The sequence below is a fragment of the Erythranthe guttata genome, chromosome 4, assembly GCF_056151865.1.
Source record: "Erythranthe guttata isolate IM_541 chromosome 4, IM_541, whole genome shotgun sequence".
Taxonomy (NCBI): Eukaryota; Viridiplantae; Streptophyta; class Magnoliopsida; order Lamiales; family Phrymaceae; genus Erythranthe; species Erythranthe guttata.
Window position 1 is genome coordinate 17,764,863 of NC_142536.1, and position 12,633 is coordinate 17,777,495.

The 12,633-nt window shown below is 33.5% G+C and overlaps 1 protein-coding gene across 1 annotated transcript; it reads left to right on the forward strand.

Moving 5' to 3' along the window:
* The first annotated feature begins 5,653 nt into the window (after window positions 1-5,653).
* Window positions 5,654-8,848, forward strand: LOC105950417 (putative late blight resistance protein homolog R1A-10). Its single transcript, XM_088817101.1, has 2 exons — window positions 5,654-8,476; window positions 8,628-8,848. Exon 1 carries the CDS (start codon window positions 5,803-5,805, stop codon window positions 8,449-8,451), a length of 2,649 nt encoding a protein of 882 aa, XP_088673227.1. The 5' UTR covers window positions 5,654-5,802; the 3' UTR covers window positions 8,452-8,476; window positions 8,628-8,848.
* Window positions 8,849-12,633: the final 3,785 nt, after the last annotated feature.

Genomic DNA, 12,633 nt, shown 5'->3' on the forward strand with positions numbered 1-12,633 from the left:
ATTATTAAGCTTGTTGCAATAAACTTATATTTGTCGTGTTGGCTGTTATTTTAGACTATCTTTAAGATATTGTGGTAAATTTAACGCGCACTATTAATATTTACTAAATCTTCCATTTTAATTTCATTATTTCGGTCCAAATACAACTTTCAAACTTATGATGATATATCATTTTATTTAATTTCGTACATTTTTTTAGTTAAAATATTTATTATACAGTTAAACTTCTATAAATTATATTAATTTAGTGAAATATTAAATTATCGGAATAATAATTTAATGCGTTTTCACCGAATCAGGATTAAAAAAAAAATTTATTTAAGCGGAATTATTAATTTATCGATACTCACAACAGTTAATCAACAACAGTTAATCAGTCGGTCGAGTGATAGGTAAAATTGTCACGTGATTCAACGGATTCCGGGAACTGTAGTTTTATGAGTCACGTAGCTAAACACGTGATAAAATGAGGAATGATATAGTCACACCCAGATGGGTGCATTCTCACCCTAATTCAATCCACGTGGCAACTAACTATTTGTCCGTGATGTTACCAGCAAAAGAGGGCTTCTCAGAAACATTAGATAAGCTATTTCCAAAAAAAAAAACATTACATAAGCATGCCGACGTCATCGGTTAGACACCAAACAATTAATGAAATATTAAATGATCATAACTAATAATTTAATATATTTATTATAAGACGAGATTGTAAGAAATTATTATTTAAGCAAGATTATTAATTTATCATGATTCAACTGTAGTATTAGTTAGTTTTCTCCAATTAACCCTCGCAATAACTATTTTAAAAAACTAATTTTCTAAAACGGTAATTTCTTGGATTATAAAAACTCAATCTATTAATACTAATTATATAAAGTAGTTTTTATTTAAATAATAATAATAATAATAATAATAATAATAATAATAATAATAATAATAATAATAATAATAATAATAATAATAATAATAATAATAATAATAATAATAATAATAATAATAATAATAATAATAATAATAATAATAATAATAATAATAATATTGAAATGAGTGAAAGTGAGAGGGACATGTGCAAAATAATAGATACGCATGTGATTATGGAGGGATCCATAAATAAATAAAGTTATTGCAAATGGTCCCGGCTTTTGCCAGCTATTACTATAAGTGCCCCCACATATTTATGATTATTTAAATATTAACAGCAAGTGTCAATATTTTACTTTTCAATATTGCAGATTTGCCACTTTACTTTTAATTTTGATTTCCCGATTTTATAATATGATCAATAAAAGGTTTATTCACTGTCCCCTACATATTATGAATGTGTTGCAATTATTTCTTTTAGTTGGACCATAGAATTTGTGTCTGTATATTTATGGAATTACTTTTTTTTTCCATTTTTGAGAAAAAATAATAATAATAATAATAATAATAATAAACCATTCAATCTATTAGCCTTTTGGCAGCGGTTGTTCATGTCGGAGAGGCCTGGTGTAGCGGCTCACAATCAAAGGTCATGAGCGTTTTTGTCTACTGAATGCACTATAAAACTATGGTTTGCGTGTTTTCCTATCACCAATTAATTTTATAACAATTTATATCGCATGAGTACCTACAAGTGGTATTAGAGTCAAGATCTTGGCTCAGATTCAATTGTCAGCGTGCAAATTTGTTGAGGGGGAGATTGTCAGCCTGGATTACGGCTCGGTGAGAGACCCGCAATCGAATGTCGTGGACGTTTGTTTAGTGTTGAGTGCACAACAAGACTAGTAGGCACATTTTCTTGATTTTCTATCAAATTCTAATTTTGTAAAACCATCCCAAACAACTCTCAAATAAAAATAATAAATAAATAGAACCACTTACATGATGGATTATTAAATTAGATTTAATATTATTACAACTTGGCACTATTGTTACAAGTTGGTACTTAATTGTCTTGTTTTTCTCTCTCCATGACATTAATATTGATTCCCTCTAAGAAATGGTCCCCAATCTTGATTTTATTTTTATACTACATGTGGTTGGCAAGAAAATAAATATTTATGCAATTTCATCAATTATTATCCATTTTTCCATTTAAATTAATAAGACACCTACCATAGACGTGTCCTTGCAACATTTAAAAAATTCTATCGTGAGGGAAATTAAATATTGTAGTTCTATAAGATTCCTGACTTTGTATATTTTATTGAAAATATATTATATATTTAATAGTTATTATACTTAATAATTAATATATTATATATATGGTGTGATCTGAACTGTGACTCTTATCTTTTGACAACTTCAACGGTTTTGATTAGTCTTTTTTTATTCAGAAAATTGGAAAAAATAATGCTAAATAATATAATGTCTCATAAAAGGAAGCAAGTATGAGATGAAAAAATAGCCTCGTAAGGGATCGCTTATCAGCTGAAGCAAGTGAGCTTGTGTCAGATGACTTAAATTCGAATTTTCTTGCCAACGGTCGCTAGGTCGAGTTTGTAACTTACGTCTCTCGTATAGTTTGCAAGTTATTATACGAGAGTATATATTTATGGAGTACACTTATACGATTGGCTGCGAATTTTTTCATTACCAGAAAAGAGTACGAGAAAAGATAATAGAAGGGATTCTTCTATTTTATTGTGATTATGAATTTGGAATTGAGTAATAATCACTATCTAAAATATGATTGTATAATCATAATTAAGCACATAATTAATCTTCAATACATTAAGTAATCCTTTATTTCATTTTTATCATAACAAAAGAAATATATCATCTTGTTTCTTCAAAATGAAAACCAGAGTGTATTAACTATATAACAATGATTACAAATAAAGAAAAAAATGAAAATACAAAACTATATGTAACTATTTAATTAATAGAACTCATAGATGAAACATGAAATTAAAATGAAAAAGTAAACCATAATTGTTTGAGCAATAACACCATAATCAAACATTATTGATCAAATCATCAACGTACGATACTCGTATAAATAAGTTATAAAGACTAAATCATTTGAGTCAACAACTAATTAAAAAAATAAAGCATGCAATAAATAAAAATAAAAATAAAAATAAAAAACTTTAATAATCTTTAATGAAAATACAGTAATGCAGATCTCGACCCTTTTGACTTTTCCAATGTGTGAGGTGGTAATAGGAGTGTGAACGAGTGGAGCTCGAGCTCAACTCATTTTATTATTCTGTTTTTTTAAATAATATTAATATTATATTTTATTATAAATTATTTATAATATAAAAAATTATGGAATAAAAAATTAAAATTATTATTTAATTATATATATATTAGCTACATTTATATTAAAAATAAAAAAAAGCTTGTGAGTTGATGAACAATTAAGGATGAGCTCGAGTTTGAGCTCATCAGAAAATTCGAATTTGAAAAATTCAAATTTCATCTCAAGCTTTTGTCGAGCCGGCTCATCTACACCATTAGGTGTGGTATTAAATTAAACTCAATCCTTACTTTCCTATCCTCCACTCATTAAAATAATATTTATTTTATAATAATAAACAAAAATAAAATACCAAATAGAAATAAAAATAAAAAATGGGCCTGGCCTCCCTCAAACTGTAGTTTTCGGATTATTTTCTTTATAAAACATCTCAAACATTCTAATAAATTAATGAATAGATAAAAATAATAACGACCCAAATGTTCAATACATAGTTTTCATTAATTATAAGAGTAGTATTTTTCATTATTTATAAATACTGGAAATGTTTTTTCAAATTTTAACTTAAAACATCATTTTCTTAACGATATGTTTTAAGAGAAATAAAGTAATATTTGCATGTACTTGCAAACTCTAAAAATATGTTACAAGTAAAAAAAAACTTCGTTTCAATGCTATTACCGAAATTTCAATTTCATAAATAAATATTTTGATATTGCGTATATTGTCATGTATTTAAATAAATTATTTTATTCCCTTAATTTTGAAATGCTACACGTTCAATGCACGAGGGTAAATACTACTCCCCCGTTTCAAATTAACTGTTGCTTTGGGAAGTTTTTCTTGTTTCATATTATCTGTTACTTTAAAATTTCAATGATGTATTAATTACTGTTTTCTTAACGGGTTTTTGGCACTTTGCACCCTTAAATTACACTCTTTTGGCACTTTGCACCCTTAAATTGCAAAATTGGCAGATTGCACCCTTTAAACATAAATTGTTTGGCACTTTGCACCCCAAATCACTTTTGGCTTAGAAAACTTACCTGCAACTTGCTGGAAACCTGGAAGATGGGCAAATTCATAATTTTCTTATTATCTATCATCTTCCATCAATTCTTAATCACCATTCCACCATTTTTATCTTTCGTCCCTTCAATCTAAAAAATCCTAAATTTTTTTTAGCCTTTTTCTTTCAATGGTAAAATCGGTATAAACACTAATCAATAATAGTAAATCACTTTTTTTTTTCTTTTGAGTATGAAAAACAATGTAACTGGAAATTTTAGGCCGAGCCCTCAAATATTTTTTTTCTGAATAGTCAAATGACAAAATAAGGCTACTGAGAAGTTTATTTGGTGGTAGAAAGGTGGTGCCTATTAGTTTCATGATGGAAAGATTTTTGTGCTCCAATTGAATAGTTTGGATCTGCAAAATTATTAAAAAAAAATAGCGTTACCATTGAATAAAACTTGATTTTTTTAAGGTGTGTTATCGGACTCTTGTCTATATATTCCGACCATTCTTGAATTTTAGTTTAGAATTTACATATTATGGTAAATAGAAATGGGTAAGAAGAATTTAGGATTTTTTGATTAATAGGACGAAATATAAAAATGGTGGAACGATGATTAAGAATTGGGGGAAGAGGATAGATAATTAGAGAATTGCGAATTTGCCCATCTTTCAGGTTTTCAACAAGTTGCAGGTAATTTTTCTAAGCCAAAAGTGATTTGGGGTGCAAAGTGCCAAACAATTTATGTTTAAAGGGTGCAATCTGCCAATTTTATAATTTAAGGGTGCAAAGTGCCAAAAGAGTGTAATTTTAGGGTGCAAAGTGCCAAAAACCCTTTTCTTAACTATGCCCTTATTAGTTATTACTCTTAATTAGTTGAGATATAATTAATTACATGAGTATTTTAGTACTATTATATGTATTTTCCTAAAATCCACACATATTTATTAATTTTCTTAATATGTGCGCAACAACCTAAAACGACAATTATTTCGGAACGGAGGGAGTACTAATTACTTAATTAGTATTATTAGGCCCCGTTTGGTCGGCAAGATAAGATTAAATAGTTTAATGAAACCCAATTATTTTATTGGAGCTCGCGACGTACAACAAAAAAACACACTAGAAGGCAAGATAAGCCATGATTACATAATTTTGGCGGGTCGACCCGACAATTTATTAGGGATACCCAACATCAAATTAAGTCCAATTATTTAGTTAATCTTGGCTTATCTTGGCAACCAAACGGGGCATTAAGTATGATAAGGAGTAATTTGCAAAACATACAAATCACAAGGGGTTAGTTGCAAAATAATATGATCATGTCGGCCAATTTAGTCATGTCGGTTGCCCCCACTCTTTGATGTAATTGACTATTACTGGGAGTTCAATAATTAAAGTATAATGTACGTTGACAACTAGTCCATAAAGGCGGCCAGCTAGCCACCAACTAACTAGTTGTAATAATGTACGTTGACTAATGAGAGTCAATGAATTCGTTAGCATGCTTACAGCCCAATGATGAAGCTAACTAGCTAGGAGGTAGTGTTCCAGTTTGATAGAGAGAGAGAGAGAGAGTCTAGAGAGAGAGAGAGAGATGGCTTATGCGGCTGCAATTTCTCTAAAGAGCACAATTAAGCAACTTACTAATTCCACACGAGTTTCGATTGTTCCAAAATCGTTAGAGATCATCGAATATCTGTGCAACCACCATATTCCCGTGTTGCAAATTGTTCTCCGAAAATTGGATGAAAACATCCACGCCGCCAATATGAAGAGCGTGAATGCTTTGGATCGACGAATCAGAGAGGCGATACACGAATTCGAAGATGTACTCGATTCTCATGTATCGGGACAGTTTCTTTCGCAAGAAGAAGATGATCATAATCCACGTCCATTGTTATTCTTTCTAGACCTGCATGAAATACATCATGTTATCGGTAACTTCATGGACACGTTAAAGGCTATGATGGAGGTGTACTTTAATGAGTTACAGAACCCGTCGCCTGATGAAGATGAAGAAGAAGAAGATGATGATGGTATCTGCCCGTCAAGAATTGATTTTGGTGAGTCGTCGGAGATGGTTGGATTATCCGAGCTATTTTCGGATGTCAAAGCGCAGATCACGCGAGAGGGCTCCCAACCTGAACACATAACCATCTCAGTGATTGGTATGGCAGGTATTGGTAAGACTGCTCTTGCCAAGAAACTTCTTAATGATCCATTAATTTTGAGTCGTTTCAAGAAACGTGTGTTTGTGACCATAGGCCCGAAGTATACATTAGAACGTGTCTTGTCGGATATTCTAAGACAAGTGAAGACTACTCGCGAAGTTGATGACGACAAAATGATCGTGCTTGTGGGAGAAGAAGGAAAATTAGCTGCCTTAAAGGGGTTGATAATCAAAGGTCTAGAGGATTGTCGATACTTTGTCGTGCTCGATGATTTATGGGACATTAAGCTATGGTATCGTGAGTTGGCTGAGTTGTTTATATGGCGCGGTGATGACAGCCGTGTTTTGCTGACAACTAGGATAGGAGATGTTGCTAGCATTTCTGCAGACTGGGGTTTTAATTACAGAATGCGCTTCATGGATAAGAAAGAAAGTTGGGATCTTTTTCGTCGCAAGGTGTTTGGTGATCAGCAAGAGTCGTTGCCTTACGAACTCGAGAAAGCTGGAAAGAAGATCGCCGAAAATTGTGCAGGTCTTCCTCTGACAATTGTCACTGTGGCCAATATCATGTCTAAAGTTGATAAGACAACAGAGTACTGGACCGAGGTAGCTGGTGCTAAACGGCATTCAGTTTTCTTGAACGCATATGATCAAATGTTGAAGGTACTATATCCAAGTTACGACTACTTACCTCAACATTTGAAACCAAGCTTTCTCTACATGGGAGTTTTCCCACAAAATAATGAGAACCTCCTCCAGCTCCTCGACTTGTGGTTTGCTGAGGAATTTGTTGAATCGGGAAATTTTGCTTACAGATCTTTCGAAGCCATCCTTACCAGAAGTCTTCTCTTGACAACTCATACCCTCCATCCATCCTTCTGGCACATGTGTAACAAAGAAGCCTCGAAAAGCAAGTTTTTCCATGCCCTAAACACCCAACTCGATGTTTTGACAGAAGGTATAAAAAGCCAGCGTCGACTATGCATTCAGAATAACATTTTATTTGGCATCAAAGATGTGTGCGACTCGATGACATCCATTTCAACGGTACGTTCTCTCCTTTGTACCGGCCTATATCACCAGTATCCGGTACCCGTATGTTTGGAAAATTTTAGGTTGCTTAGGATACTACATGCTCTAACAATCCGCTTCTACAAGTTTCCAATTGAATTACTGGTGAAACTAGTTCGCCTAAAGTACCTTGCCCTCGTTTGTGACGAAAACCTCCCTGCTTCCATATCCAAACTTTGGAACCTTGAGGTATTGATTGTCAATCGGCATCTGAGTATCGTAAAATCTTCCAAGAATTCTTCATATGTGCCAATGGAAATATGGGATATGAAACAATTGACTGATATTCAAATCACGGGAAGAAACCTTCAACATCCCCGTGAAGGATCCGTCTTACAAAACCTCACAACACTCTTAGGTGTCGGTCCTCAAAGTTGTATTAAAGATGTTTTTGAAAGAATCCCTAATTTACTAAAATTGGGTATTCAAATTGAACTTGCTCCGGGCGCTACTCATGAACCCTTCTGCTTCTTTGATCATATTTCCCATCTCCACAAACTACAATTACTTAAGTGTGTCATTGTGAATCCTATACTTCAGATCAAGATACCTACTCATCTTCCAATCTTTCCATCAACTCTTATAGATTTAACTTTGAGCGGCTTAGGATATCCGTGGGAAGATACGAGCATGATTTCATCATTGCCAAATCTCAAAATACTAAAATTACATTGCTATGCCTTCCACGGCCCAAAGTGGCAAGTTCACAAGAATGACTTCCGACAGCTTGAAATGCTTCAAATTGAAGACACTGACCTAGTGAATTGGACAGTCGAAGATCATCAGTGTCTCGATAAGCTCAAGTGGCTTGGCATACGACATTGCTACAAGTTAGATGAGATTCCTCATGCATTTGGTGAAGAACTTCAGACCATTGAAATAGTCGATTGCAACCATCATGCTATGGCCAGTGCAAAGCAGTTAAAGAAAGATTTGGACGGCAAATATAATTGTCGTAGACGCCCACTAGATCTCACTATCCATTCTACATGGGATATATGACAGCCTGCATGCAACAATCTTCCAGGTTATAATCGTCATTCAATTCCGATACTATACTGAGTCGAGGTTTTCGAATTATTTATCATTTACATTGTTTATACAAATGCTGGAACTGGAAAAAACTGCAACTACAATTTAATTGACAATAGCTCATTTTCTTTTTTTTCCTAATGCAGGGTAATATTGTGATTCGTATGCTTAACGCTCTGTTTGGTTTGGAGAATTTGTAAGAAATATGCGTGAAAGACCTCGGATTTGAATTTGTACAATTTTATATAACTTCTTTGTGTTTATGTGCTGTTATAACTTATACATTCGATGGTTTCGAATTTACTGGTTGCCTAAAAATACTCGATCGCATTGAAATCTTTGATGAAATTTATGTTATTAATTAAAATTGTTATATAAGTTTAATTTAATTTATCATTTACTTTCTTCCTTGTCTTGAAACAGTAAGGACTAAGGATACCAGAAGATATGGTCTGTGTATATATATATATATATATATATATATATATATATATATATATATATATATATATATATATATATATATATATATATGTGTGTGTGTGTGTGTGTGATGATAACAATAATTGATGTGGAAAGCTAAATGACTCTGTATAAAAAAATCCCAATCAATACTAATCTCATCTGGAGTTTGGCTAAGCAATATATGTTTTACAGCATAAAGTCATCTTACCATTCATATATAGATTTACAAATAAAAATTTATTCAAACTTGACGGTTAACTGATCTAGGATCAGTTAACCGTCGCATTGACCACGGTCAGTTCCCATACAGGGTTCAGACCGTGGCCACGTCTGAACTAAGAATGGGAACGAACCGACTACAACTTTTGCATACTAGATGCGGATCGGATCGGAAGACTCTATTCCCATGAAGAATAGATTCGAACTTTAAGGTTTTCGTTTCCATTTTTCTCCGCATATTCACTAATTTCCAGCGCCGAATCCACACAAGCAGGGCTGCACTCGACCAATTCGACCAGCTCAAGCCCACCTACGTATCGAATACTTTCGGGGATATCTCCCAACACGTAGCAGTACCGGAGGATCAAGCGTTCCAGCTTCGGGAAATGTGAGTTGTGTTGGTCGAAAACCTACACGCAAGTGCACGTATCGTACAAGTAATATAGTGGACAATTAAGTCCGGATATCGAACCCACAGGGAATATTTAATTATCTAATCCTAGACGCTAAATTCTACCAATTATTATCAAGCCCACCCTACACAGTCGAATAAGGATTAATAAATTAAATTAAACTAAAGCAATCGAAAAGCAAGCAAAAACAAGAAAGCAATTTAAAACGAGGATTAATCAAAGTAGACAAGCCTAGGATTTTATTCTTCCCCCTATGTGATTATTACTCCCCCAATTCCTTCAATTATGCAAGCAATTAACCCGGATTATTAACCTGAGATGCTAAAATAATCATAACCCGCTTCCGCGTGTATTACAATTCTAATACTCTAGATTCAATTACTATATTCCTATGCAATTAATTCTAGAACACAGCATTAAGCACAAATCTCAATAATGGCTACCTAAGAGATCAACTATATTCCTATGTTAATACCACAAAGGCTCTTCTACCACAGTTCTAATTATTAACCCGATCTTCCGATTCATGCGATTAACAATAACATAAAAGCACATAAAGTGGCCAGTTTCATGAACTTAATAAAACAAGTAGAAGAAATAATCCGGAATTAAAACTTGCATAAAATCATAGAATTGGGTTCATAAATCCCACATAGGGTTCCAAATAAAATCCTAGAAACAAGTAATTTAGCTACTCATGATTAAAGCAAAAACGCAAATAAAATAAATCATAGGCGATAAATCTTTGCTTGAAGTCTTCGAATTCTTCGTCTTCGTTATTGCTTTGTGGCCCTTGAAATTGCGTAAAAAGATGGATTGCTAATTGTGTGCTTGGCTTGGTCTTATATAGGGTGAAAAACTTGGGGAAGAAGGCAGTTTCCTTGTACAATTAAGATTCCCTCACTGCGCCAACTCGCCCATCCGGACGGCCGTGTGAGATTTATGCCTAAAATCCGCACGGCCGCGCGGTCTATTCTCCAGAATTCTGCTTTTTTCACTTTTGGCCCATATTTTCTCCAAAATTGCAGTTTTGACCCCATACTTTTCCAATTCTTCAATTTGTACCTAAAATACAATAAATCAACTTTTTAAGCACCAATTATCGTTAAAACACACCAAAAGCTCAAATAAAAAGATACGATAAAGTGTAAAAATATACACTTAACACACCCCCAAACTTGAACTTTTGCTTGTCCTCAAGCAAAAATCTACCAATAAGCAAATAACTCAACGATAACATCTCATCACATAGATCAATGATCAACTTCACGTTTTCAGAACTTGTAATTATAATGACAATTCCTTAGACATTCGCAAGCTCAAAATTCAACAACACTTAGTCACTCACCATTACAAAAAACCACAAATCATACAATTGCTTCAAGTATCCCATATTTGCAAGTTAAAAATAGAGAAAATTTATACTTACATGCATATGCTTGACTCCAAATACTCACCAAATTATTCTACTCTACTAATATCGAACATTAAGCTATTGGGATCATTGGGGCTTTGTGGCTTTCAATTGTTAGGCTCTTTGGTTCGAGGTAGGAAATATGGGTATATGTGGCTATTCTTCTTGAATTTAGGTGATTACGCCAAAATTTGAAAGATAGGCGTTTGAAACAATGAATTCACCTCTACGGACTCTAATAAACTCGATTCTCAAAAGTTCAAAAGTCTCCACTTTTGCTTTTGAGGCAATGGATTGAGTTTTCAAAAATAATTCAACAACTAGTCCTTATTTCTCCCTTCTAGTCTCCTCTTCTTCTTTTTTTCTTTTTTTTTTTTTTTTTTTTTTTTTTTTTTTTTTTAATCCGAAGAAGAAGAAGGACCTTAAAAATTTTCGATCGAACTCCAAGGGGTAATTTTCAAGAATCTCCACCTATTCTACCTTACACATATGGCTAAAAGAAAGAACACCTTTTCTCCAAGGCTCAAATCAAGGTTCTAAGGAATATTTCGATAAAAAGGTCGGCTTGAAAGGCTCAAACGGTTCAAAGAAGGCCCAAATCATATCCCAAATCACTCACTACTCAATACTTCGTATCATAAATTTCCTAAGGTGAGTCTTAAAACCGAACATAGCATGATCTAGCACAAATTAATTCCAAATTTAAAATTCAAAACATTCAACCAAAGCAATGCACAAAATGTGATTCCTAGCAATAATTCGCTTCTAAGTCCCGTTGAATCGAAAGCTAAACAAACATCAAGTCCTTATCACACAAAACAAGTAATTTCATCATCAAACATTGATCATTTCTCATCATCATAAATCATAGATGCCTTCGACTCAAGCAAAATTTTTTTTTTTTTTTTTTCAAAGCAAATAATAAAAAACGGGAATAAATAAAACGATAACTAAAACAAAAGCATGCAACTAACAAAGAGAAAAAAAAAGTAAAACATAAATAGGGCGCACATAAAAGAAAACAATAGTTAACCACCCCCAAACTTAAAATTCACATTGCCCTCAATGTGATTCGCCCGGAGTTTAAGGATAGAAAACACCTGTTTAAGCGTCGGGACCATCGTCGGGTTGCTCACCAACTCCACCTTGCGCATGAGCGTCACCATCTTCTTCATCATCCGAAAGCTCGGGTACTGGCGCAAATCAACAACAAACCACCTTGATTACATATTATATGTGTGTAGTTGGTAAATTTTCGGTGAAATTTGTCAAAGAAAAGGGAAAATTTCGAAAAAGGAAGGCTAGGGTTCGAAGTGGGGGAGAGAGAGGATTTGAAATTATGGAAATTGTTTTTTTTTTTTTTTTTTTTTTTTTTTTTTTTTTTTTTTTTCGCACGGCCGTGCGAAATTTAGGTGAAAAATCCGCACGGCCGTGCCCTTTCTCAAAATTGGGCAGTACCCTCTTCAAGTTTCGCACGGCCGTGCGAGATTTAAGGGCAAAATCCGCACGGCCGTGCCCTTTTGCGTTTTTGGGCAGTAGCCCCTTGAATTTTCGGACGGCCGTGTGAAATTTAAGGGCAAAATCCGCACGGCCGTCCCATTTCCGGATTTTGCACAGTAGCCTCCCGAAATCTCACACGGC